General features: G+C 47.2%; 1 protein-coding gene across 1 annotated transcript; it reads left to right on the forward strand.

The window, feature by feature from the left end:
• The first annotated feature begins 1,872 nt into the window (after positions 1–1,872).
• TRAFD1 (TRAF-type zinc finger domain containing 1) lies at positions 1,873–27,734 on the forward strand. Its single transcript, XM_020979899.2, is given in 13 exon segments — positions 1,873–2,070; positions 3,282–3,340; positions 18,112–18,247; positions 18,339–18,392; positions 20,427–20,636; positions 20,639–20,894; positions 21,206–21,475; positions 22,189–22,259; positions 23,588–23,854; positions 24,837–24,972; positions 25,789–26,122; positions 26,447–26,519; positions 26,760–27,734. Coding segments are annotated over 12 exon segments (1,902 nt in total). The 5' UTR covers positions 1,873–2,070; positions 3,282–3,296; the 3' UTR covers positions 26,811–27,734.
• Positions 27,735–27,763: the final 29 nt, after the last annotated feature.

Genomic DNA, 27,763 nt, shown 5'->3' on the forward strand with positions numbered 1-27,763 from the left:
TAAACTATGTGCAAACAAGATATGTAAGGGATAAACTAGAGGTAAACTCAGAGGGAGATTTAAGAGAACCAGGAAGAGCTTCTTACAGAAGCTGGGATGTTAGCTGAGACTTGAAGGGAGCCTGGGAGCCAGGAGGGGGAGATGAGGAGAGAGAGCATTCCAGGGAAAGGGGATCCAGAGGCGGGTAACCTTTGGCCTAGAGGCTCCACGTGGCCCTCTAGGGCCTCAAGTGTGGCCCTTTGAATCCACACTTCACAGAACAAATCTCTTTAAGAAAAGGATTTGTTCTGTAAAACTTGGACTCAGTCAAAAGGGCGCACCGAGGACCTAGAAGGCCACATGTGGCCTCAAGGCTGAAGGTTCTCCACCCCTGCAGTCCAGGAAAATGCCCAGAGTTGGGAGATAAGAGTTCTGTGAAGGAGGAAGAATAGTTGAATTAGGGAGTGTGTGAGTAAAGTTTAAGAAGAATAGAAAGGTAGGAGGGGGTCAGGTTGTGAAAGGCTTTAAAAGCTAAACAGAGGATAATATTTGAACCTAGAGTAATAAGGAGCCAGTGGAGTTTATTAAGGTCAGACAATGATCCTTTCCTTCCTTCCTTCCTTCCTTCCTTCCTTCCTTCCTTCCTTCCTTCCTTCCTTCCTTCCTTCCTTCCTTCCTTCCTTCCTTCCTTCCTTCCTTCCTTCCTTCCTTCCTTCCTTCCTTCTCCGTCTCTCTCTCCCTCTCTATTTTTCTCATATCTACCCATGTATCTGATTGGGTGATGGGACCTGGCCCCCTAAAAGGAAAAAACCAAGTCCTTGAAAGCAACTCAGTCCCTGAATTTTCCCACACATTTCTGAAACCCAGATGTCTGGCCTCTAGTCCCAGGCATCTGGCCCACCCTAGAGTACTTAACAAATACTCCTTTCACTATTTCACCTGACTCACCCCAGGCTATTTACCTCTGCTTAATCCCATCCAGATCTTTTCACTGTCCCATTTTTGATATAAGTATCCTCACCCCCATTAAATTGCAGATTCATTAGGAATCTAGTTCTCACAGTTGGTGTTACTATAAACCTTGCCACCTTCACTGAAAGATTTGAATGCATGAATTCTTTCCAGGCAGACCTCCCTGTACCCTTACATTTCTCTCTTCTCTCACTACATTCATTCACCATCCATCTATCTACCCACTCATCCCTCTGCCTCTATGCATCTCCTTTATCACTTATCTATCTATATCTAATTTAAAGAGGGGTTTATAATTTATCCCAGAGGTAACAAGAAACCAGTGGAGTATTATACTGAATTGGGCAGTCATACGGTCAGATGCCCTTAATCAACGTTTGTTGAATTGAACAATTCAATTTCTCAAGATAAAAATAATTTCCACAGTCCATTAGTAACATTAGTAAATAACAATAATAAAACGGTCCATAGCAACATTAGTTGTTGTTCAGTTGTTTTTCAGTCGTGTCCGACTCTCCGTGACCCCATTTGGGGTTTTCTTGGCAAAGATGCTAGAATAGTTTGCCATCTCCCTCTCCAGCTCATTCCACAGGTGAGGAAATTGAAGGAAACGGATTAGCAACTGCATTAGCTAATAATAAAAATAATAAAACTTTCATGGTCCATTAGCAACATTATTAGTTAACAACAACTTCCACCGTCCATCACCAACATCGTTAACGTTAATCAGAGCTCCCCAAAGCCTCTGTAAACACCTGCGAGGTTAAACAGCAGAGCCTCAGAAGCGCAGGAGGCGGAGCTGCCAGGAAACGGACACGCCTCAAAGGCTTGGTGAGCCAATCATAGACTAGGAGGCGGCTCCCAAAGGGCTGTCTGAGCGACGGGGGAGGGCAGCCAATGAGCGCCAGGCCGGCTCTGAGGCGGGACCAATCGGGGCGCGGCTGCTTGCGGTGGCCGGAAGCAGCGGCGGTTCAGGGGCGGTTGCTGAGTGCGGGGGTTGAGCGGGAGCGCTGTTGCCGTGGCTGCCGCCGCCGCTGCTCCTTCTTGTTGCTGCTGCCGCCGCCGCTGCCGCCGCCGCCGCCACCGCCGCCGCCGGGTTGTTTCCTTCCTCCCTCCCAGGTGGGCCGGGGCGGCCGCGGACCCCCGGGGGGTGGGGAGGGGGCGGCCGCCCTCGAGCTCTGAGGTAACGGGGCTGGGGGAGGGGGCGGGTCCGGCCTGACGCGTCCTCCAGGCCCGAGGTTCCGGCCGCGCTCGGGCCTCGGCGTCCCCCCGGGAGCGGCGCTGGGCGGCTCCGGCTGGACCCGACGCGGGCGGGCGGGCGGGGCGCCTGTCATCCCTGCTGTCTGGCCCCCCGCCCAGGAAGCCCCACCTCGGGCCCTGCTGCCGTGCTGGCCGGCGCTGACCAGCGCTGACCGGTCCGGCCTGGGGTGGGCTCGGGGACTCCGGCGGGAGGGGGAGGGGCGGGCCAAGCAGGTGGGCTCGGGTGGGCAGATGGGCCGGAGCGGCTTCCTTCTCCCATCTGTTCTGATGGTTCAGGCCTCATTTTCTTGTCTTGCTTTTTCGCTAGGGAAAAATCCATTTATCCAACTAGTGTAGCCCTCACCTAAGGTCTGGAAAACGGTGTACCTGAGGGATGGGGAGAGTCCTGATGAGATCATGGCTCTGGAAAAAAAAGGCCAAGGTTCCGTGATCTGTAAAATGAGGGGGTTGGGATACAATCCTTTCCATTTCTAGTGATCCTAAGTGAAGCAGAACTCTTGTAGACACATACTTATTCCTACCCTGTGAGATGTAATTTACTTCCCAGCCTGTCCCCAGGCTCCATGACCTAGGGAGGTGGCTCAAGCCAGGATAATGAGCTGAAGGGAATTTTGGGCAGTGACAGTTGCAGAATGAGTACCTTCCCAAATGAGTCTCTTCTTGAGCAGAATAGTTGAGTGTCTGTGGTTAAAGATGCTGTATTTATTACGAGCACCCCAAAGTGGAAAGAACACCTGATTTGGCATCGGGGGAAATGGGTTCAAATCCCACCAGCCAGCACATGTGTGACCCTTCTCCTCATCTCTAAAATGCATTGGATGTCTTAGAAGTTCCCTTCCAGGCCTCAATCTGTGCTCTTTTGATCCTCAGTCCCTTTATGGAAGAGTATCGTAAACTTTATGAAGAAGAAATCAGACTTGTTGAGGATTCCATGATATACTTTCAGAGCAGTGATTTTGCTGGGGGAAGGTTTCTGGTGCAGTAGTTTACAAAATCAGTTTCTTTTTTGTTGGTGTCTTCTCAGAATTGAAACTGAAAGTGCCAACCTTTTTTTTTCTCTTTCCTCTAAGTCTCAGAAGTTGAAGATGGCTGAAGTGATAGAACAGGAAACTCAACTGTGTGACAACTGGTAAGAAAATTAGTGTGTGGTAACTCCTTATTTTGATGTTTTTAGTTAAGTTGTCTTTGTATTTACCTTGTGATCTGGTGTATCTTGTTTCCCTCACTAGCCCCCTCCCTCCCCAACCCTTCTCCCCACACTTGCACCCCAAAGTAAGACATGGTAGTAAGAGCAGTGGTTGTCCTTCCATTCTTTTTTTTTTTTTGGCTTTGTTTTTAGGCAGTTGGGGGTAAGTGACTTGCCCAGGCTCACACAGCTAGTAAGTGTCACGTGTTTGGTCTGAGGCTGGATTTGAACTCGGGTCCTCCTGACTTCAGGGCCGGCGCTCTATCCGCTGCACCACCCAGCTGCCCCCTGTCCTTCCATATTTGAGTTGGACGGAAGTGACATCACTATGTTGGGGTCACAGTACAGGTTGGGCACAAGTGGTCTATGTGAGCATTTGGAGTGGAGATGGCTCTAAATTTGCCCATCTCCATGTTTCTTTTGAGCTACTGTGATTCTGCTTTGCTCTTAGAGCACAGCACCTTCTTTGATGTGGGCAACACCATGCTGGGTGCTCCTGCACCAGTGTCTCCCATGCCTTACAATCCTTCAGAGAGACCTCGAGAGTGTCCTTCTATTGCTTCTTCTGACCTCCATGTGAGCGCTTGTCTTGTGTGAGCTCTCTTTAAAATAGTCTTTTCAGCAAATGTGTTTGGCATTCCAACAAGCAGTAAGGTGAGAATGCTCTTTGAGGGCAGGGACTGCTTCCTGTTGGGCTGTCTGTCCTCAGGGCCTCCTAAGTCCACCCTTGGTCAGTGTCAGCAGTATCAGACAGGATCTCCTTGTTGAAATTTACTTTTCATAGACATTTGTGGTGGTCCTTGAAGAAGGGTTGACAAATGAGGCTGTGGGGCCAGAGTGGGAGCTTTAGGTGAGTCTGAAAGTGGCCAGATTTGGGTAGAGTTCTCATCTTGATCATTTGAGCATTTTCTTTCTGGGGTATTGGGAGGCAGGGCAGGAGACTGGTGCTCTTGCTCTTTGCTATGGGCCCTTCCACCTCTTGGGTTTGCTCCTCTGTGAAATAAAAGGGGAAAGAGGGGGAGGGGGAGGCTGGCCACTCTAAGGCTTCTTCCAGGTCTGTGATTCTGTCTCGGGGAAACTTAGTAGACATAGATCCAAGAGCTGGAGTGCACCCTAGTGGTCATCTAGTGCAATTGCACTGTTTTCTTTTTATTTGTGAAAGCCAGTTTTGTTTCATTTTCAGGTCTTCTTCCTCTCACTGCAACCCCCCCCCCCAGCTGAGAAATCAAGGAAAATAAAACCTGTTACAAACAGATGTTCGAGCAAAATAAATTCCCTTACTGTCCAACTTCCCCATTTTATAGACGGGAAAACTGAGACCCTGGGAGGTTTGGTGACTGGCTCAAAGGTCACGTTAATGGATTCACCATAAATCTGACTGGAATTTTAATATCAGTAATCCATGTGACAGCATGATGTGCCACAGGGGACATAACCTTTATTGGGTCAGGAACCTCCTTGGCTGTCTGAAGCCTTTTCAGAAAGATGTTTTTAAATGCATAAAATAAATACCCAGAATTACCAGAGAAGCCAATATATTGAAATGTAGTTACCAACATGGTAAACAAGTTGAATGAGCCCAGGTAATAAGAGGGGGCTGGCCTTAGAATCAGGAAGAACTGGTTGTCAGTCCTGTCTCTGACTTTATGACTCTGTCTCAGGGGACCAGAAGTGTGTCAGAAAACTACGATTTAGAGAGGCCTTGCAGTTTTCTATATCAGTGGAAGGACTTTCCACATTGGGAGGCCTCCCCTACTCCTCCCCCAGCACAAAAGTCCCAATTGATTGACATGAGTTGCTAGAGATTTTTTAGAATCAGTGTCAGTATGATGTGACTGCTGTGTCTGTGCTCTCTGAAAACTGCTTTGGGGTGCTTTGTGAGAGACTTGGGTAGTGTGAGGGTAGAGGCTTTGGTTTAATGGTTGGGGAGGGGTGGTTTTGTGTCTTCAGCTCCTAACTCTGCCTGCCACATAGTTGCAGGGCTTAACAGATACTTGTTGAATGAATTGAGGAAACAGGATTAAGTCAGCTTTGCCCTCCCTCCCTCCCTCCTTCTTTCTGTCCTTTTTCTTGCTGTTCTTCCTACTCTGTCATCTATGACATGAGATGGTCGTTGAGAAAGATTGCTGTAATCGCATCACGTCTTGCTGTTGCAGTGGTTTTCTAGTTGGTTTTCCTGCCCCCAGCTTCCCTTCCCTCAATCTATCTCTGAAGTGATCGTCCTCAAGGTTAGATTGAGACCTGGGCACTTCTCTGCTCAAGGCTAGCCTGTGTTTCTGGGCTCATTGGCCATCATTCCCCCCACACACTGCGCCACTCCAGCGGAACTGGCCTTTGCCCTCTCTTCTCCATTCACGGCATTGCTTCTGCCTCTGCCTTGGCCCAGGCTGGCCCCGGCTCCTCCTCCCCTCTACCTCTTGGAGCCCCATGTTCGCCCTCCTACACAAGATGTCAGTCAGTGACTTCCTTCCAGCCCCTGTGTTTTTGGTTTTGTATATGTGCAGTGTGGTCCCCCAGAACATTGCTCGCTCCCCCAGTGGATTATGGGCCTCCAGAGCGCCGAGACTGCTTGCTTTCCTGGGGTGTCTTCAGTGCGTGTAGCACAGTACCTGGCACATAGCACCAGCAACAACAATAACACTTGGTGATTGCTTGTCACCTCAGTGCTGCTTCTGGTGTCAGCATGATGTTATTTTATCATGAATTCAGTCTTGGAAAGGACTTTTTCCCAAGTGAGAAAACCACTACCACCCCAGGAAGCAGCCTTCAGGCCCATGACAATGTATAAATAGCTGTGCAGAGAGTCACAGAGGCTGGCTTGTTGCTACCTTACGGCAGAGCCAATGAAAACAGGGCGACTTAAAGCAAAGCCATTTATTTAAAGAAAAAGCTCAGGCAGCTAGGAATGTGACTAAGCATCCTCCCTCAAACAAACAGCTCGAGTCCAGGCTGCTGAACCTTTGGAGTTGTTGTTTTTCCCATCATTCCTATTTAGCAAAAGGTTAAGGTAATTTTTTTTTGTTTTGTGCAAAGTTTGAGCTGCAGTCAAGGTTGGAGGCCCAAGCTGGGCAACCTCAGAGGCAAGGAGTGATTCATTATGATCAATGGCTTGTAATCCTCGTCTTTGTCTAGAGCCTGGACACGGCCAGGGACCGAGATTGAAGCTCTCTTCTTTTGCTTCTGGTCTCAGACTTTGGCCTGGTGGGTGGGAGTGAGGTGAACAGTTTATTTTACTGAAGATCCCGGTAGTATTGTCTCCTATTTGTCTAAATACTGATTTATGTCTAAGGCGAGATTTCATCATTCATCAGTTCTTCCTCTGGGGTTTGTGCACTTGTGTCTAGATATAGAAAGGCAGTGTGTTCTTAACAGCAGCACTACCTGGCCCTGGCTGTAGGGACAGGTTAAACACGGAGATGTGTGTGTGTTTGTGCACATATACACACATATAATAGACACATAAATTTATCAAGTGCTACTAATTTTATTAACTTCTAATGGCAAATTTTGGGGGGAGGAGGGGATTCTCTTGATTACACCTTTAAAAATTTTACCACCTCAGGTAGTTGTGTGTTTTTTTCTGAATATCTTCCATTCTTTTCACTTCCCTCACCTAAGACTTATAAATCAGTAAATACCTTATGAATGGTTGCATTTTCAGCAGATCTTAACTGACAACCTTGTAATGATTATTTCATCAAAGTGGTTAGTGTAGATCTGACTTTTTGAATGAGTCTAATTTTAATTATTAAATTTCAGAGAAATTTCATGCGAATAGCAAAAATCCAACAAAAGCACACTGAACACATCTTGTCTCTATCTGTCATTAAAAAAATTTTTTTTTGGTGTTTTGTTTTTCTGTCACTTTCATTTCCAAATCCTGGTCTTCCCCTCCGCCCCTCCCCCAAAGAGCCCCCTCTTATAACAAAAGAAAATGAGTGTGGGGAAGGGTTGAACACAAACAAGCCATCCGCTGCCAGTGATGGCGTTCCCTGCCTCTTCCATGCCCACATCTGTACAGGGGCAGGGAGGTACGTATATACTCTCTGGTCAAGTGTGGTCCTGAGAATCAGCTGTTTCATTTGCTCCTTTGTTTCCTCTTAACAGTCGTCATTGTCCATGTGGTTTTTCTAATTTTACTTCACTTTGCCTTAGTTCCTATCAAGCTTCCCAGGCTTCTTTGTATTCCAGATAGTCATTATTTTTGATGGCACAGTAATATTCCATTACATTCAGCCACAATTTGTTTAATTGTTTCCCAAACAATGGGCATCTACTCTAGTTCTCTGTTACTGCAAAAGATGCTGCGGTAAATATTTTGGTGTCCCTGGGACCTTTCTGTTTTTAACATTCTTGGGTGGGGGTGAGGTAGAGTGGAGTAGAGTGGAGTATATACCTAACTGCAGAACTTCTAGGTCAGAGGGTTTGGGCATTTTCTCCATTTTCTTAGCATATGCCAATTCCAGATTGCTTTCCAGGATGGTTAGATCAGTTAGTAGCTCCTTCAAAACTGACTATAACCATTTTGTATCACCTTTGCCAGTTTAATGGGTAGGAAGTAAAGCCTCAGTTATTTTGGCTTGAATTTCTCTTATTAGTGACTTGGAGCTGGTTTTCATATGATTGTTTATAGTTTGCAATTCTTTTGAGAACTGTTCATGTCCTTTGCCACTCATCCTTTGTAGAATGGCTCTTGGTCTTATATGTGTGACCCCTGTCCTCTTCCCCCACTACCCTCCAGTATCTCGGCATATCATGTCCTTATTGTACATATTTGATGCCAGGAACTTTTTTTTTTAGGCAATTGGGGTTAAGTGACTTGCCCAGGGTCACACAGCTAGTAAGTGTCCGAGGCTAGATTTGAACTCAGGTCCTTCTGACTCCAGGGCTGGTGCTCAATCCATTGTGCCATCTAGCTGCCCCCTGACTGAATTTTTTTTGACAGAATTCCTTCTTATCCTAGTTGCAATGATTTTATTCATGGAAAAGCATTTCAATTGCATGTAATCAAGATGATCTATTTTACTTTTTGCAATTGCCTCTATACTTTGTTTGGTTGTAAATTGTTTCTTAAACCTTAAACCTTAGTGTGAAAGGTATATGAACTGGTTCTTTTTTTTAATTTAGGATTTCTGATTTTTTTCTTGAGTATCTCCTGGGTTATGTGTCTATGGTGAGCTTAGTGTGATGCATGTTGTATGTGGAACCTGATTTTTCTTTTTTTGGCCAACCTATTTTTTGAATATTCCCAGCAGTTCTTGTTAAGTAGGAGGTTCTTTCCTAGATAATTTGTATTCTCGTGTTAATCAAACACTGGGTTGAGTTTGATAGTTTCTGATTTTTCCTTCTCTATTACCTGATGACTGTGCTAGTCTGCCTTTTAACCAGCATCAGAGTTTCTGTGGTACTGCTTTAGAGGGTGATTGCTTCCTCATCTTTGCATCCCCTCCCCACAGTTTCCTTTGAAATTCTAGGCCTTTGTTCTTCCAAATGAATGTTGTCATTTTGTCTGGCTCTATGGAGTGACCTCTTGATAGTTTGATACAGCGCCAAATCGGTGAGTTAATTTGGGCACCACTGTCAGTCTCAATCTGAAATCCTAAAAAATTCTTAGACTTATGAGACGGCGTTGGCATGCTAGGTCGAAAATACCGCTCTGGGGCTTAGAAATCCACTAGTTTAAAAAGAAAGAAATACCTCTAGTAGACTTCTCTACCCTTCCCTGGGATCCACAGAAAGCCTCCAGAATCATCCAGAGACCCAGATAGGGGCTACCTGGGATAGACTGCAAGAAAGCAGAGGGGTGATCTCTGTGGCACTGACAGCCGCAGACAGAGATCCACCAGACTGGAGCCGCTGCAAAGAAGAGGAGAGCTTGTAATACAGTATTTCAGAAGACAAGTGATGAAGGTATATAAGCAAGGATAGCATATCATCTAAAACTTAAGTATAATCCTTCAAGGGAAAAAATAGATTTTTAATGGGACAGAAGATTTCCAAGCATTTCAGATAAAACTGAGTAGACACTTTGAAATGGAAACTCAGGCACCAAGAGAAACAGAAAGGAACACATATTTGCTGAATTGAAAGGGAATATGGGGGATTAATTTTACGCATGTTAATAGGGAGATTAAAAAAAGGGCTTCTCAAAATCCTACTCTTTTTTTCTTAATAATATTTTAATTTTTTTATCAATTACATGTAAAGATAGTATTCAACATTCATTTTTGTAAAATTTCTCCCTCCCCAAGACAGCAAGCAATCTGATATAGATTATGCATGTACAAGCAAAACAATGTGGTGGCTGCCAGAAAGCAGTTAAAAATTTATGTTGTAAGTGTGGGATTAGACCATTGATGAGAAACCACATGAGGATTTCAAAAGGTAAAAGGGGTCAAACAAATCAGAACAGTAAAAATCTGACTGTCACCTACAGCAGGAAACAAAAAATAGCACCTGAATGAGAGACACAGACACACGGCCAGGCCAGTGGATGAATTCTGGGAGGCACCTGGCTTCCTATATCACTCAAACCAGAATGGGGAAGAGGAGCGCGCTACAGGGAGAAATATTTGAGACATATGCACTTGAAGTCTCAAGGAAGCAAGTTAGGGTAAACCCTTTGTATGTCCAAATAGACACTGTGGTACTCACAACTTTACATTAGTATAGAGAAGAAAGCAGTAGAACAGTTATATCAGGTTAGAATGACTGCTGTTTTGGGGAGATGCTTCCACCGTGGAAAGCTGCTGCTGAAGATCCCTTAGTCACTCGTGGGAAACCCTCTCCAAAGCCACATAGAAACTGTTTTTGTTTTGGTTTTCTAAATTCACAGAGCTCAGAAGTGACCAAGCTTTACTGAATTGTGAACAAACAAGGGTCTGTTCTCATGGATTTAGTTATTTATTCTGAGAAATTGCTTCAGTTCATTGATATACTTGTATGTTACATTATTTTGAGTTAAATTGACTATCATTGACTCTCAGAACTGTGTGACTGACAGTAATATAGTTGCATATTTATCTTTTCTGGTCTTGTCATAAAAATACTATTTTTGAATTACTTGTGCATTCTCATTCTTTTTTTTTTAAAAATAATTTATTTTTTGTTTTCAGCATTCACTTCCATTAAGATTTTGAGTTTTGAATTTTCTCCTCTTTCCTCTCCTTCCTCCTCCCCAAGCTGGCATGCTCTACTCACTTATGCATTCATATTAAGCATATTTTCACATTAGTCATGATGTAAAGAAGAATTAGAACCAATGGAAGGAACCATGAGAAAGAGGAAACAAAAGAAAAGGAGAACAAACAGTATGCTTCCATCTGCATTCAGACTCTAGAGTTCTTTCTCTTGATGTGGGTAGTCTTTTCCATCGTGAGTCTTTTGGGAGTTGTCTTAGATCCTTGCATTGCTGAGAAGAGCTAAGTCTATCAAGGTTAGTCACTGCACGGTGTGGCTGTAACTGTGTAGTGTACAATGTTCTTCTGGTTCTACTCACTTCACTCACCATCAGTTCACATAAGTCTTTACATGTTTTTCTGAAGTCTGCTCATTATTTCTTATGGAACAATAGTATTCCATTACATTCCTATACCACAGTTGTTCAGCCATTCCCCAACTTATGAGCATACCCTTCATTTCCAATTCTTGGCCACTACAGAAAGGGCTGCTATAAATATTTTTGTACATGTGGGTCCTTTTCCCATTTTTATGATCTCTTTGGGATACAGCCTTAGAAAGTGGGATTGTCGGGTCAAAGAGTATGCAGTTTTATAGCCCTTTGGGCAAAATCTGACCCTTTAAGGGTCGTGTTGTTGTTGTATAGGTCACGGGGTTTTCTTCGAAGAAATACTGGAGTGTTTGCCATTTCCTTCTCCAGCTCCTTTTACAGATGAGGAAACTGAGGCAAACAGGATTAAGTGACTTGCCCAGGATCATATGACTAGTAGGTGTCTCAGGCACATTTGAGCTCTGGTCTTCCTCCCTCCAGGCCCAGTCCTCTATCCATTGCACCATCTAGCTGCCCAATTAAGGGTCATAGGAAAAAAACGTAAAAATGACAAGAAGGCCCATGGATGGTTTGGTTTGGTTTTGATGATTTTAGAAGACAAAAATGGGAGGGCCAGAGTACAGTATTGGGGAAGAAAAGGATTATGACTTAATGTCAAAAGACATAACATGACATAAAGGTACTTAAGCTGAAGAACATATAATCATAGAGGATGGGGGAGGGCAGACAGGCATCCCACAAATTTCACTTTCATCCAAATTTAATGAAGGAGGATTGAACATACACTCTAGTCCTCCCCATATAGGAGTAGATTAAATGTAAAAGGGAAGTAGGAGGATACACATGTAAATAGGGGAAAGAATATCTTTGCAGCTAGTTTCTCTGACAAAAGATCTCATTTCTAAGATACAGAATTTGGGTGATCAAACTAAGCCATTCCTCAGTAGATAAATGGCCAAGGGACAGGAATAGGCAGTTTGAAAAGGAAGAAATGCAAGCTGTTGACAACCATATAAAATGCTCTGAATCAATGATAATTTGAGAAATGCAAATGAAAGCAAATTTATACCCATTAGACTGGCAGAGATGATAAGAAGAAAATATCAAATGTGTTGGAAAGCAGGACCCTGTTGCATTGTTGGTAAAGCTGTAAATTGATCCACAGGTTCAGAAAGCAGTTTGGAATTTGTTATGCCTCCCAAATGACTAACCATCCATTCCCTTGGACCCAGCTATACTACTACAAGGCCTGTCCTCCAGAGAGATCAAATAAAGTGGGTAGCAGCTTGTATCGGTACAGAAATATTTATAGCAGCTCTAGTGGCCAAAAATTGGAAACTAAAGGACACTACTCCAATAGGCAGATTGGCCGATCAAATTCTGATTTCTGAATCCAGTAGGATATTGTTGTGCCGTAACATGATGAAATGGACAGTTTCAGAGCAAACTGGGAAGACATTTTGTGAAGTGATGCAGAGTGAAGTGAGCAGTACCAGAACAGGCAATGATACAGTGATTATCACAGGTATGAGGAAAAACGACTTCATAGCTGGGATAAGTGAACCACGATTCTAGAAGAGTGAGACACTACTTAGCCTTCTGTCAGAGAACTGTGAACTTAAAATGCAGACATACATGTTGGGGTGTGGATGTGGGCATGGCCCAATATGGGAATTTGTTTTGCCTGAAGTAGTTGTATTTCTGATAAAGGCTTTATTATTTGTTGGGGGGGGGGGTTTTGGTTTTGTTTTTTAGTGGGAGGGAGAGATGAACAAAAAGCATGTAAAATAAATTAATTTTAAAAATCTAAAAAAGTAATTTAAAAAAATTGCATATCCCAAAGTCTTTTTTTTTTTTGGCAAGGCAATTGGGGTTAAATGACTTGCCCAGGGTCACACAGCTAGTAAGTGTCAAGTGCCTAGTCTGAGACTGGATTTGAGCTCAGGTCCTCCTGACTCCAGGGCCGGTGCTCTATCTACTGTACCAACTAGCTGCCCCTGCATATCCCTAAGTCTTAACTAAATCACTTGTAGTAAAGCCAAGGCCTAGAGAAGAAGGGATCTAAATCAACCAGATATTTGGTAGTTTTTTTGTCTTCTTTACCCTAGTCAGTTATCCTAATATTATAATAAAGTTTTTGCGAGGGGATTTATTTGCCCTTGGGGAAATGAGCTTAAGATACCCATGGGATATCTCCAGGAGGCTGTCTAGTGGCAGTTGATGGTGCTTAGGAGATAATCACCTATATACTGTGTACTGGGGCGATAACGTGAACCTTTGGGAGTTGATGAGAGATTCCTTTGTAACATGGTTTTGTAGGACCAAGTGGTAATTATGTATAAGGACTGAGAGGCTGTTACCAACGTCAGAGATTTGTTCATTTTCTTGTAGGGCTTTTCTGTGCTAGACTAGGTTCCAAGAACTGACTTGAATCTGTAGCCTTAAGGGCTGACGTACAAAGTCTTTTACATGCATTGTCTCATTTGATCCATCTAACAGTATGGAGGTAGGTACAGTATTGCCCTGCTTTGACTGATGCCAGTCACACAGAGGCTCAGAGGGGTTCCTTTTAGCGGAGGGCAGGCTCAGTAGGAGGCAGTGGTGAGATGCGGCAGCCACAGCGTCTATGGCTGTCTTTGCCTGCCTTCAAAACCTGTGTAGTGTCCAGGAGTCAGGAGGCGGGATAGCCCTGTGGTACTGGACTGTTATCTGGAATTCTGGGTATTTTCTTTTAAGAAGGATATTGATAAGCTGAAGGGTGCAGCGGAAGGGATCCAGGATGGTCACGGACTGAACATATGCGTGGTGTTATTTGAAGGAAAGAGAAGAGGGGAAAAAATGTGGAGTTCTGAGAGAGGGGGAAACGCAAACGCTCCCAAATGTTTTGAAGGGCTGTGCTGTAGAATACTTGGTGCCCCGAGGTGGGAACTAGAAGAAATGAGTGGATTGAAGAGAAACTGAGGCTTTAAACTGCCCAGTAATGGAACTATCCATAAGTGGTCTGGGCGGCTTCAAGAAGTGGTAAGCTCACCGTTGTTGGAGCTCTCCCAGCCAAGGCTGGACGACCTCTCATCAGGGATGTTGAGGAGAGAGCTTGTTCAGGTACTTGTCAGCTCAGAAACTCTCTGGCTAGCCCATGGCCATATAGCTAGAGTCAGGGTTGGAAGGTGATTATAGTGTCTCCTGGCTCCCAGGTCAGCTCTCTCTCCACCTTGGTAAGCATCAGATAACAAATTTATGTTAAGTGTTTTGTAAATAGTTAAGTTGCTATACAAATCTGCTATTTTATTGCTTACTCCATTTTACCTTATGCTACATTTAGTTGTGTTCTTGTCTTATCTCTCCTACTAGAATATACTCTCCTGGAGGGCTTGAGATTGTCTAATTCAGTGGTTCTTAAAGCATGGTTTGACAACTGGGGGTCCTCGAAACCCTTTTAGGGAGTCTTCAAGGTCAAAACTATTTTCATCATTCTGAGATGTTATTTGCCTATTCAAATATTCCTCCCTTTTCCAACCACACATCTTTGTGAGACTGGATTTTCTTCATATACATCAATGAAACAACACATGTATCACAGCAAATTGAATACAGATTGAAGCCAGACATTAAAGAAATTTGCAAAAATATGTAAAACAGTGTCATTCTTATCATAAATTATTTTTTGTTTTGGAAAATTGTTATTTTTTGTGTACTTCATTATTTTTAAAGGAATTTTTAAATTAGAAAATTATCCATTTTGATTTCTAATATGGTAAATATCAATATAGATAACCCAAACGAACAAGCTTTTGGGGGTGTACAATTTTTGAGAGTGTAAAGCGGTCCTGAGACCAGAAAGTTATGAACTTCCAGTCTGATTTATCTTTTTCTCTCCTTCTAACAGTAGAGGCTCAATCAGTGTTAATTGAATTGAATTGGTTCTTTGTTATATGAGTTGGGTGGGTGTGTTCTGCTTTTGGGCAGGGCCAGACTTGGAAAAACCAAACCTGGTCCAGACTTCTTGGCAGCCAACTTGATTATTATTGGTGTGTAATTAACTCTGGCTGGTGAGTGAGGCTGACAGAATCTGGAGAAGACTGAGAGTGAGAGAATTAGCTTGGAGATCATAGAATTTAGAACTGGAAGGGACCTTTGAGAACAGGACTTCTTCACCTTTTTTTGTGTCCTGGCCCCCTTGAGCAGTCTAGGGAAGCTTAGGGACCCCTTCTCAGAACGATGATGTTAAATCCATAAAATACATAGGGTTTCAAAGAAAACCAGCGATATTGAAATATAACTTTTAAAATATAGTATTTTAAAGTAAATGTTCTCTAGGTCAAGAACCCCTGTTCTAGAACACACAGTCAAAGGTTGCCTTTATTTAATTGATGAGGGAGCTGACCCCCAGTGGCTGAGTGACTTTAGTAGCAGACCCTGGGCTAGAACTCTGGCTTCCTGTCCTTTAGGCTTGGACCAAATGGAGTCCAAATCAGCCTGCACCTTCACAGTACATTGTTTGGGCCAGAAAAGTTCTACAGGCAGGATTTTTTCTTTTTCTTTCTTTCTTTTTTTTTTTTTAAAGTTTTAATCAGAAAAGCAGTTGGGAAAAAGGCTACCCTTGTTCTAGAGTGGCCTGCTGTAGGAGATCTAGAGGGCCCTGGCAGCATGGAAGCAAGTGTTCCAGGTGCCTCATGGGTAATTTTGTTTGAATAACTGAGTCACTTCTCAGGCTCCAAACTCCTCGTGCAGGATTTTTTTCGAGGGGGGTGTCCCTGTTTTTAGGTTTTATTTTAAGCTTGTGAAGGCAGGGCTCTTTGGGATGGAATTCCTCTGATCCTTCTTTACAAAGCCCTCAGCTGTTTCCTTGGCCTTTGGGGGGTGGGGCTTATTTTCAAAGTAATTTTAGGAGATTTTTATGGTGGCACAATGAACAGAGCACTGAATTTGAGTTCAAGTTTGGCCTCAGACGCTTAACTAGCTGTATGACCCTGGGCAAGTCACTTCACCCTGTTTGCCTCAGTTTCATCATCTGGATAAAGAAATGGCAAACCACTCCTAGTATGTTTGCCAAGAAAACCCCAAATGGGGTCACAGAGAGTGGACACAGCTGAAATGACTGAACAGCATGGGAACAGCACAGGATTGGAAATGAGGTCAACTGGATCCTATGGGGTTGGATTAGATTAGGTGTAAGGGGCAATTTCAAGTCTAATGAGAAGATGGGAAAGTGGGACCTGAGCTGGGCGTTGGAAAAGTTTTTTTGATGAGTGAATAAGAAGGGAGATGACCTTCCATGTGAGGAAAGTGAAATCGAAGGTGAGAGGCAGAATTGACTTCGGAATGTTTGTGGGGGTGGTGAGAGGGAGATCTGAGTCAAGCGGCCTCGTGTCCTGAGCAGTACGGGCTGTTGGGCTGCGTCATAGTACGATACTGATACCAAGGCCTGACAGCGCTTACCATGTGCTAGGTGCCGTCTCGTCGGATCCTGACCACGGCCCTGGGGTGCAGGGGCTGCTCGGATCCCCATTTTAGGGAGGAGGAGACAGGTCAAGTGGCCTGCCCAGTGTCACCCAGCTCTTCAGGTCTTCCTGATTGCAGGCTTCGAGCTCATGATAAGGAAAAGCTGATAGGGCTCACTCTTTCTTTCCTTGTGTCCCATGAAGTAATCTACATTTTTCTTTTAAGTTTTATTGGAGTCTTTTGTTTTCATATGATAGTCATTTCTGAATTCAGACCTCCCCTTGTGACAGTGACAAACGATTAAAAGCAAAACCCCAGGAGAGGGAGACTTTGTCTGACCCTTGACCTCCGCTGATGGCACTGGCAGCCAGTCAGTCACGGCGCATCGATGAAGTGCCTTCCGTGTGTGGGGAGTAGGGATACAAAGACACACCCCAGAGTGGCCAGGGCTGGTGATGTTGGCTTTGTCATTTCTGCTTTCCTCAGCCTCAGTCCCTGCTATACTTGCTGGCCAGGCTTCTCTTGAGTTCTTGCTCGTTTGTCCTTTTACAGAGCAGTGCTGTGCCCTGGCCTTTGTCCACCTAGACACCGGGTGAGGGGCGCTCCTACTTTCCAGCTCTTTGCTGCTGCTGTTAAAAATGTTGTGGCATTATTGTTACTAATAATAGCTGCCAGCATCTATAGAGTGCTTCCTCTTCTTGATTGCCCCGGCTGGCGTGCACCTCCCTATGCCCTGGGATCTCTGGGTCGGAGGGTTTGGGCTGGTTAGTCATTTTCTTAGCATAATTATAAATCACTTACCGGAATGCTTGGCCTGCTTCCCAGCTCCCCTGCATTGCGTTCATGTCCTTGTCTTCCCATCACCCTTTCATGAGGCTCAGCTTTTGCTGCCTACCACATTGCAGGGTTTGAGGTGAAACCTTTAGTTTTAACTTGCATTTTTTTTTTTTGCGAGGCAGTGGGGTGAAGTGACTTGCCCAGGGTCACACGGATAGTTAGTGTCAAGTGTCTGAGGCCACATTTGAACTCGGGTCTTCCTGAATCCAGGGCCAGCGCTCTGTCCGCTGCACCATCTAGCTGCCCTAACTTGCATTTTTCTGATGGGTGACTGGAAACAGTCTCTTCTATGGTGGCCAATAAAGAGCTTGCACTTTGACTTTGGAGAATCCATTAATCAGTGGTAAGCCCTATGCTAGGCCCTGGGAGAGAGTGTTAAGAAATGAAGCCCCGTCTGGCCTCAGGGAGTTATCCTTCTCTCGTATAGGGAGGTAACTCTACAAGGAGCAGCCTGCCAGCTGGGCCTTCGAGGAGGAGCTGCTGCTACAGCAGGACCTAGGGGCTTTTTTTACGTCTTAATTGAATTAGAGTTTTGAACTCCACCACTTCAAGTTTTATCTTTTTCTGGATTTGAAACCTGAATCTGTTCCTCATGTGTTCCCTTAAATTAGTCACCTCCAAATCGTGGGATAAATGTAGATTACTCATTATGTGGAGGGCTGAATGAAGACTCAGAGTGTTAACTCAAAACTTAGAGGTTTTCATTTTTTAAAGCGGGGGAGAAATGAGTAGAATAAAGGAGAAAGAAACATTCTGGAAGAAGGGTTGAGCCAGGGCACCAGCCCTGCCTGCCGAGGAACCTGGCGTGAAGGGCCCCAGGAACCGGCCTTGAAGCTTGAAATGTTTCATGTTGCAGTTGGGAGGCGGGAGAAAGGGATGTAGCTGTCAGCAAATAAATACACTTTTATTTTGTTTGTTTCTGTAGCAAAAGAGAAATTCCCATGCCCAACTTTACCATCCATGAAATTCACTGTCGACGAAACATTGGCATGTGCCACACCTGCAAGGAGCCAGTCCCCAAGTCTGAAATGAAGGCCCACATGGAGCTGGAGCACAGCCAGGTAGCTTAATCCTCTTCCATATTCATAACTCAACAGTGCTGTGAGCTTATCTTCAGACAATAGACTTAATCATTCTTCACTCTCACCCTAGGTGACCTGTAAGTGTAACATGAAGATGGAAAGATGGCAGTTAACGAACCACGAGGTTGGTACCCTTGCCCTCCAGGGGGAATTAGGTACTTTGGGCCTCACTTGGTCACACAGTGTTACTTGCACTTGCAAAGTGGCCCCTGCTCTTCCACCTCGCTGGGCTTTCTCTGCTGTCACGGGATGGGTGGTTCAGCTTTGGTTCAGCTGGCCCTGCTAGGAGCAGATGGCCAGGGCTCTGAGTCTGCCTTCAGAGCTCCAAGGCCCTCATTTGCTCACCTGGCTGGCTGTGTGCTCATCCAGGCTGCTGGTGGACAGTTTTGCGTGGACTCTGGCATAAGGCCCGTCTTATCACTTCATTCTGACTTCCTGGTTTCTCATGCGCTACTTATACCTAAACACTGTCAAAGAGCATTGGGTGAGAGATCCCAGTAGATTCAGAACTGTAGGGGAAGGAGTTGGTCAGTGGACCTCCCACTTGGATCAGAGAAGGGAGAAGCTAGTAAGCGCTGGCGTGTCCTGAAGATCAGGCAGACACTGCCTCAGAATCTTGTCACGCTGAGATTCTGAAGCACCTTTTCATGGTTTATTGTTTATCTGCTCTTCTATGGGGTTTAGTAGCGACTTAACAGCACTTTGTTAGCAAGCTTGTAAGCCACATCCCTCAGTGAGTGGAGGTAGGGGGTGAAAGTTGAAATGACTGAGGAAACAGAGGTTTCAGCTTTGGAGCATATTGATTTCTTAAGCATTGTATGCCAGTTACACAACAGATCGGGACCAGGCCCCTCAGCACTGGACCCCAAATGCAGGGGGGAGACAGATTGTTATGTATTAAAAGAAAACAATTAACAGGCTATAAAACCGGGATACAAAATTAGGTGGTCTGATTTCTAATTGGAGATAAAAATAGGGACTTTCCAAGTTGGGAGGGGGAGAGCAAACAGGTGCAATTCTCTGAAATCAGAAAAAGAGGTGTCCCACTCCACCCCAAGTTCCTGTAAACAATCAAAGAAATGTGGAGGGGCAGCTAGGTGGTGCAGTGGATAGAGCACCGGCCCTGAAGTCAGGAGGACCTGAGTTCAAATCCGGCCTCAGACATGTAACACTCACTAGCTCTGTGACCCTAGGCAAGTCACTTAACCCCATTGCCTAGCCCCCCCCCCCAAAAGGAACATGGAAATAATAACTGATTAATCAGCACAGTGCCAGTTCTCAGATTAGACTTAGGGGTTGCTTGAGATGTATAACTGTGAGGAGACTCCTTGCGTTGATCTTTGGATTCGACTGGGCTTCTCCTTGGTTAACGGTCTCTAGGCAGTGGGGAGAGGTGGGGCAGCTTCCCAGCCACACAGGGCTAGGTTCAAACAGTGCAGTAAAGTTTTCTCACAAGACAGAAATTGGATAGACCCCTAATTGAATAGAAAGGGAACTGAGCTAGCTCCAGAACTGAGTCACAAGATGGAATCAGCGTGGCTCACTCGGTTCCCACTACCACTTAATACCCTCAGTTTCCTCACTGGCTAATTATTATGTCAATACTAAAGGTATGGAAGGTTTGGGAATTTGGAGCATTCTTTGGTTCTCTCTCAGCATTGTAATTACAGATTACACAAGTCCTAGAAATGGTGCTGCATTGAAACTAGAGCCTTAAGCTTCAGAGGCAAGCAATGGGTACAATCTCATCTAAAAGTCCTTCATGCATATTTTCTGATTTTAATGACCACTTCCATTTAGGCATAAAATTCAGTTTGTTCTTATTCACCTATATATATTACTGCTTGGAGCAGCCTTTTAATGTTGGCAGGGCTATGCACAAAGTCCATAAAGATGGAAATGTTTTTCTAGTCAGCAAAATCTCCCAACTTCCTCATTCAAGCCCAGAGCAGGAGCAGTTGGTAGGAGCTGAGGCCTAGCTCAAGCCTGGTGGGTGGTCAGGTCCTTGAGTGCGTCCTCTAAGAGCTTCACAGCCAAGGGTCAGAAGGAAAAAGGGGGCAGGGATGGGCCAGCTGGGCCAGGTGGGGGTGGAGGTAGAGAGCCTCCCAAAGGACATGGCCTGGGCCACTGAAGCAAGCCTCCACCACTCTGTTTGCAGGCCCTGGAATGCCCCTTGAGGCTTGCTGTCTGCCAGCATTGTGAGTTGGAGCTTGCCTTCCTCAAACTAAAGGACCACGAAGATTACTGTGGGGCCCGCACTGAGCTCTGTGGCAAGTGTGGCCGGAACGTTATGGTGAAAGACCTCAAGGCTCACCCTGAAGTGTGTGGGAGAGAGGTGGAGGAAAAGAGAGAGGTGAGAGCCAGACCTCCCCACACGATTATGAGAGTGAGGAGGACGAGGATGAGGATGATGATGATGACGATGAGGAGGAGGAGGAGGAGGATGGAGCGTGGTTCATAGCACAGACTGTTCAAAACATGATGGGTCCTGAAAACCCCACCAGACCTCTGCAGAGGCTTTCGAGGTCCCTGGAGGATCCCTTTTTTAGCCGTCTCATAGCCGACCAGAGAGCAAGAAATCCAAACCGAGGGGCTGGGCCTGCCATGCAGCTAGACCAGAATCGAGGTGAGCCATCCTGGGTGCTGGTGGGGGCAGAGGAGGGTATGCTCATGGGCATCACTGCAGCAGGGCAGAGGGTCTACAAGGCCTTTGGTGTTTCCTGAGGGGAGGGGTGGGGGTGGGAGGTGATGACCCATGGGGCATCCTGGCCTCCTTTCCACTCTCCTCTCATGTGGTGAAGGAAGTTTCCCCGGCAGGCCTGGTAGCAATTCTCCTTTGATGTGAAATAGGAAATGGCCAGTCACAGGCAGGGAGCTGACCCCACGAGAGTGTTCGCCTGCCTCTAATGTGTCTCTCTCTGCTGGTTTTTGCTCAAGCGGAGAAACAGGAGAGGCACACGGGGAATAAAAGCCAGCTGTCCCCCCCAGTGTCTGGTGAGGAAGACGCCCATTTGGACTACATGCTGGCCCTGAGCCTGCAGAGCGAGAGCAGTACCCCCAGCAGCACAGCTGCCCACCTCGAGGATTTCTGGAGAGCCGTGTGTGCTGAAGATCTCGGCCCCACTGCGCGTCCGGGCCAGGCCCGGGACACTGACCTGCTCTACGCCGAGCCTTTCCTAGCCACAGAGGGTCCAAAGGAGTCAAAGAGTAAGTTTAAGAAAAATAAAACCTTGACACGAGCAAGGGACCCACTCGTGGGTAACTTGTTGAAAGAACGGCAGCCGGTGAGGCACCTGGTGGCAGAGCATTTCCTACGAGGCAGGTAGAGCCCAAGGGGGCCCTGGGGCAGTGGCCAGTGCTTTGGGACCTTCCCCATGTCCCCTGATGAGAATTGTCAAGAACGGGAGGGAGAGAGGGTGGGCTGGGTCACATTGCTGGACTTAGGGAATTGTCCTGTGTGTGCTGGGAAGGGGTCCGCTGGCCTTTGGCTTTAGGGTTTGCTTTTGCTGATCCCGAAGCCGTTATCAAGACTGAGGATAAGTTAACTTCTCATTTCCTTGTGTCTCTTTTGTGGGTGTTCTGATCACCTTCTTTTGACTGCCTTTTTACACATCCTAGAAAAAGGAGAATCTGCCGAACTGCCGATTCCCTCTTAGTGTCATGAAAAGAAACCTCTCAGACTGAGGCCGTTGGAATGGATAGGCGTACTGCCTCATAGCTACCGGCCAGTCGAGGGGGATGATGAGTGGGGGCCTGGCCATGTAGAAGCGGTTTGGGCGTGAGAACGGTTGAGGTGATGGGCCAATGGCATGAGACCCAGGGGGTCTTTGGTGAAGAGGGCATTAGAACATCTAGTGAGGTGGGGGTGGGCGTGGCTGATGGGGGCCAGGAGGAGACAGGCACGCTTGGCCTCTCTGCAGGTGATGAGACCATGCTGCCTTGTGAGTTCTGTGAGGAGCTTTATCCTGAGGAAGACCTGATTCTTCATGAGGTACGTTGTGGGCGGCCTTTCTGGGAGCTCTGTGAGGGGCAGGACCAGTGGCTGGCACGGAAAGGGGCTCCTGCCCGGCTGGTGGGCAGGGAGCCCATTCTCTGTGGCCCAGCACTGGATGTCAGTGGTGGCTTGCCAACACTTACTAAGTGCCTGGTGCTTACAAGGGCATTATGTATGCTGCGGGTGCCCCCCTGAGGACTGCATGGAGGTCCTACTCGAAGGGGGCGGGGCAGGTAAGATGCGACTCATCCACAGTGTTATAAAGGTAAGCGTTCCAAGAAAAATGCTGGGTGAGAAGGTTGAGTTAGGTCACTCCTGATGGGGAGGAGGGACCCAGGAATGGAGGAGGTTGGATTGCCTCCAGTGGTTAATAATGAGCAAGCATTAGGGACCTGCTGTATGCCAGGTGCTGGGGGGAGGGGACAAAAACAAACAGGAAACAAGTCTTGCTCTTAAGACACTTGCTTTCTATTAGGAGAGACATTGTAATGTGCATATTTTTGTGTGTAAATATTCAACTCAAGATCAGTGGTCCTTGGGAAAGGGGAGAGCGCTAGCATTTGGGTAGAGAAGAAGGAAGGGCTTCTTGTAGAAAGCAGAACTTGAGGGGATTCTGGGAGGCGGAGAAGATGGGTGTTTCTGACAGAAATAGGGAAGCTTGGAGAGGAATGAGCTTGGAAGAAAGATGAATGCTATTTTGGACATGCTGGATTTGAGATGTCTCCGGGACATCCAGTTTGATATGTTTCCTAGGTAGTTAGTGTTGGGAGACCAAAGCTCTGGGCAGCCCCTGGGAGCTGAACCCTTCTTTCCAGACTAGGACTCATGCATAGATCTGGGAATCCTCTCTGTAGAGACGGTCATTCAAACCCGTGGAAGCTGATGAGGTGACCAAGAGGGTCTAGAGAGAAAAGAGAAGGTTCCAGGACAGAGCCCACAAGGGCTGGGATGTGGTGATGGGCCTGTCAGGACAACCCAGGAGGAGGGCTCAGCATTCTGGACGAGGTCAGGAAGGGGGAGGACTGGAAAAGAGGCCTCCGCTTTGGCGATTGGGAGGATGAATGAGTGGTAGCTCTGGGCAGTGAGATGGCCAGGAGCCAGATTGGCGGCTGGAGAGAAGGTTGAAGGATGACCTGCCAGCCATAGGTTGTGGAACAGATGTGAGGGATGCAGCAGCCTCACCCTGGCAGAGTGATGTCCCAAAGTACGTCCACTGGGGCCCAAAAAGAAACCTTGATGGGAGCCTCTGGCAGTGGGGTAAGTCTCTAATCACCAAGTTATCTTGCATTCCCTGGTGTGACTGATCATAACCTTCCAAATGGCAGACGGGCTGTAACCCTGCGAGCGCCCTGGCTTCGTTCAGTAAGAGAAGCTCCCCCCTGAGCCTGTCCCAGGACCGAGGGGACCGAGGGGACCGCGAGGACCACGACGATCCGCTTCAGAGGTTCCTGGACCTGCCAGCCACGCGGGCTGTCAATAGCAGGTTCCGCTCCCTGTTGGATCTGCCAGCCGCACCCTCCGGGGACAGCGTCATCATTCCCTGTGAATTCTGTGGCATTCAGTTAGAAGAGGAAGTCCTTTTCCACCACCAGGTATGGGGCTCCACAGGTTGCAGCCGTGTGGAGACTGGACTTGAGGTTTAATGGGAAGGGAAGTCTTCCTGGACTCTGGGCCATTGGTTAGAAGTCCTGGTCCTTTTTTTCTGGCTCACTGAGCCAGCACTACTGGGCTGATGCTCAGTGAGCCCATAGATTGGCCAGCTGTGGTAACTTGGGAGCTGAAAAAGCTTTGTCACTAGACTGTAGCCGGCATAGGGTGAGGGCTTCAAGATCGCGATTTTGCATGGACGCGCTGTGGGGCTGAGCTTGGAGGTCAGCATGTTCAGTCTCAGAGGCCTCCCCCCAGGAGAGAAGCTGGTACAGGTGATTTGCTGGTCCTGGCTCTCTCCACTCACCAGCTGTGTGACTTTGGGCCAGTCCTTGGCCTGCTTGTTGTGAGCCATGATGAAGGAGGAGAGCCTTGGGCTTCGTTGCTGGTTCGAACCTTCCAGTGTGGCAAATGGGCTTCCTGTCCAGACCGATTTTGTTCTGAGAACTAGCAGTCACAGTTCTGCTCAGGCTCCTTTAGGGAGCTGGCCCTAATCCGTGCAGGAGAGAAAATGCGGCTGTGTGATAGGCATCAGTTTTACTTAGTGGAGGCATTTGCTTTTGGCCAGACACCCTGCTCCAGGACATTCCAAGGCTGTTTGCTTGTTGCTGCCTCCTTGTGGCAGAGGGTGAAATTCAAAGATAGACATCCTCCAGCAGAGATAGAAAATGCAGTTAGCTTCTTTCCCAAATTCCCTGGCCGAGGCAGGTGGGGAGTTCTGTAAGGGAGAAGCTGGAACCTGGCTTGCTACCTCTCACAGGAGGATGGTAAGACCTGCTCAGTGTGGGGCGGTTGGCATTCCTGCCCTTGTGTGACTCCTTACACAGCCTTGGGTCCGTTCTCCAGCTTCTCCCCCAGAAAGAGGCTGTCTGTGAACAGGAGAGAGTTCCCTTGTTAAAAAGGCCTCCTTTGGGTCTCTGTTCTTAGGACCAGTGTGACCTCCGCCCAGGCACTGGCGTCCCCGTAGAATGGCTGCTTCCCGACTGCGAACCACTTCCCAAACAAGACAAGTTGCAGCTGGAGAAGCCGCCACAGCCGCCCCGGCGGCGGATCAGACACCAAGGTATCAGCCCGGTTCCTCCCTCCTCACCTTCTGCTCCACAGGAAAGAGCCGCCAGGACCTCCGACACAGCACACGTGGGCCTCGTAACCCTTCATCTTAGATTGAGGTGTAGAGGGTCCTGCCCGTAGGCTTTGAGCCCGCGATGGTCCTTTACTTCTTCCTGTGTATAGTAACTTCTTGGGGAATTCTCTGGACTTGGAAGACCATGCCAGCCTATTTGGACTAAGAATGTTAATTCTTTTTCTTTTTTAAAAATTTTTAGTCAGGGTTAAGTGACTTGCCCAGGGTCACACTGCTAGTAAGTGTCAAGTGTTTGGTCTGAGGCTGGATTTGAACTCAGGTCCTCTTGACTTCAGGGCCAGTGCTGTATGCACTGTGCCACCTAGCTGCCCCGCATAAATTCATTTTTAATGATTTTGTAGTAACCCATGAATGAGGAGGTAAAATTACTTTAGAAATAAATTTTAGAGGAAAATACAATGGGCTTCATGTTGGGCGTCACTGCAGCCCTTGTGTTAATATGTGAGCGTTAACTCTGCTTTCTCAACAAGTCCATAGAGCTGGCTGGCTTAGGAGTGAGGAGGCCGGGGGCAGAGGCGATCTAAGCAGCCTGTCAGGCTGAGACGTTGGCTTCCTAACAGGCATTGTCTTAGCTGGGCGCTGGGTGTATTTTTTTAAAAAATTAATGAGTGTCTTTTGTTTTTATATCACCTGAATTTCCCTTGGAGAGCCGTCCCTGATTCCCTTGCCGGTTCTGGCTCTGACTCCCAGCAGCATGGGCCTTACATCACTGATGGTCTCCTTCTCCCCTTTCAGGAGACTTGTCTTCTTGCTATATGGACGACATACGGCGGGAAGCATCCAGCAAACCACAGTACCCCCTTCCCCCCAGCAGGTCCACGAGCAGCATAGGGCTTGCCCGAAACAGACTGCCCAAAGTTGCGTTGGACCCTCGGCCTGGGGTGCTGCCCAGCTCTCCCCGTGTGCTGAAGGCCAGCAACTTGGATAGCCTGGAGACACGAGGCCAGAGTCGCAGGAACCATGGCCCCACCACGGGGCCCATCCCTGCCGTTCGGCCCACCCGAAGTTTATACCCAGAGAATTATGTGCCCAGTTTCTCCCGGATACCTCCGGTGAGACATGGATCAAGGTAAGTAGTAAAGAGATAGTGTTAGCTGGGCATCCTCTGTAGGAGCCCCCTAGGAGAGCTGACCTCCCTCTTGTAATGGACCTGTGTTCACCTCTCCGGTTGTACAAATAACCACTCACCTGGAGCAGTGAGGAGACCTGCCGGAAAGTAGGCTTCCTCTTTTTGTAGCCTGCAGGCAGGTGGACAGTATCTGCAGGGCTTTCCCTCAGGACATGCCTCTTTAGTCTCTCCTACCTACTCCTTTGTCCCTTTCTGCCCACACTAGTCCCTGAGACCTTAAGATACTCAGGGAGTGGTTTCCAATTCCTTTTCCTGGATTTTCAGCATGAGGAATGAGGTTGGAAGGAACTCAAGGATTACCCCCGCTGCCGCCAACTTCCGAAACAGAACTACTAAGGTAACCTGGGATCCAGCCCTGGGCAGGCCTCTCCCCGGGGGGCACACGCCCCATGACCAAGCAGTGCCGGCTTGGCAAACCTTCCCCTCAAGGTTGGTGGGGAGGGTCCGGGCCCCTCGCCTGTGGGCTCTTCTTTCCCACCAGCATTCCAGGGGAGGGCAGCCCTGTGGGGACCAGAATTGGGAAGAGGCGGAAGGGAGGGGCCGCTCAGGAACAAAAGGCTGTGTGGTGTTTCCGCAGACAAAATCTCCTAAACCAGCGGCTGGTGATGCTGAGGAAGAGGAGGAATAGCCTCAGGGCTAGAGATGTTAGCTTGGTCTGACCCTTCTATGCACAGCAGCACCTGCCCTGATGCAAGATGCTGGCTCTCTGATTATTCCAACAGAGAACCTCGTATGGATTTTAATTTTTCTAGGCAGCCATCCTTTTCTAACTTTTTACATTGTGAAGTGGTCAGAGTGGGGAGGATTGTTCAGAGCCCAGGGAGGCCAGTCAGAGTTCCACGTCTGCCTGTAGGCTGGGGCCTCATTGAGGTGGAGAAGCCCCTCGGTGAAAGGCTTCCCTTTCCCACGAGGCATTTGTCTCCTTGCAGTGTTGTGGGGGTGGAGGGTGGGCAGAGGCCCCGGCCAGTCATCTCCTTCCTGCCTTCTGTGCTGTCTGTGAAGTCATTCTCCTGTTGCCTGAGGGGAGCTCGCTCAGTGTTTTTGGGGGCTTTCCTGTAGCCAGCTGACCTATACGCTCCTGTTCTCTGTGCTAGCTTTGAAATTCATGTCCCGAACACTAGACGTCCCTTGGGTCAGGGAATTCCAGTGAGGGGGATGTCAAGTTTCGGCCAAAAGTGGGAAGGAACCACCACCAACCTTGATGTTTTCACTTTGAGGTGCTAGACCTCGAGGACTGGTGTTAAGCCCACCAGTGCAGCTTCTACCTGGGACTTGAAGAGCATTGTCCCAAGGGCATTTGGGGGTGGCTGTTCAGGAAACCTTGCCATTGGCTCCCTGATAGGGCTGCTGGTCTGTGAAAATAGCCCATCTCACTGGGAGCCACAGGGTGGACCTGGGCCCCCTGTAGGGTGGTTCCCCTACTCCCCAAGCAGTTCTGCAGTTGGCTCTGAGAATAGCTTCAGAGTCCCTTGTTTTTTTAATTTTTTTTCCTTTTTAATTTTAATTTTTTAAAGTTCCCTATAATAGAAATAAAATTTGTACTTGGAGCACAGCCTGTCTCTGATGTTTCCTGTCTTTGGT

This window comes from Phascolarctos cinereus, unplaced genomic scaffold (assembly GCF_003287225.1).
Source record: "Phascolarctos cinereus isolate Bilbo 61053 unplaced genomic scaffold, phaCin_HiC Scaffold_4;HRSCAF=312, whole genome shotgun sequence".
In the NCBI taxonomy this organism is placed as follows: Eukaryota; Metazoa; Chordata; class Mammalia; order Diprotodontia; family Phascolarctidae; genus Phascolarctos; species Phascolarctos cinereus.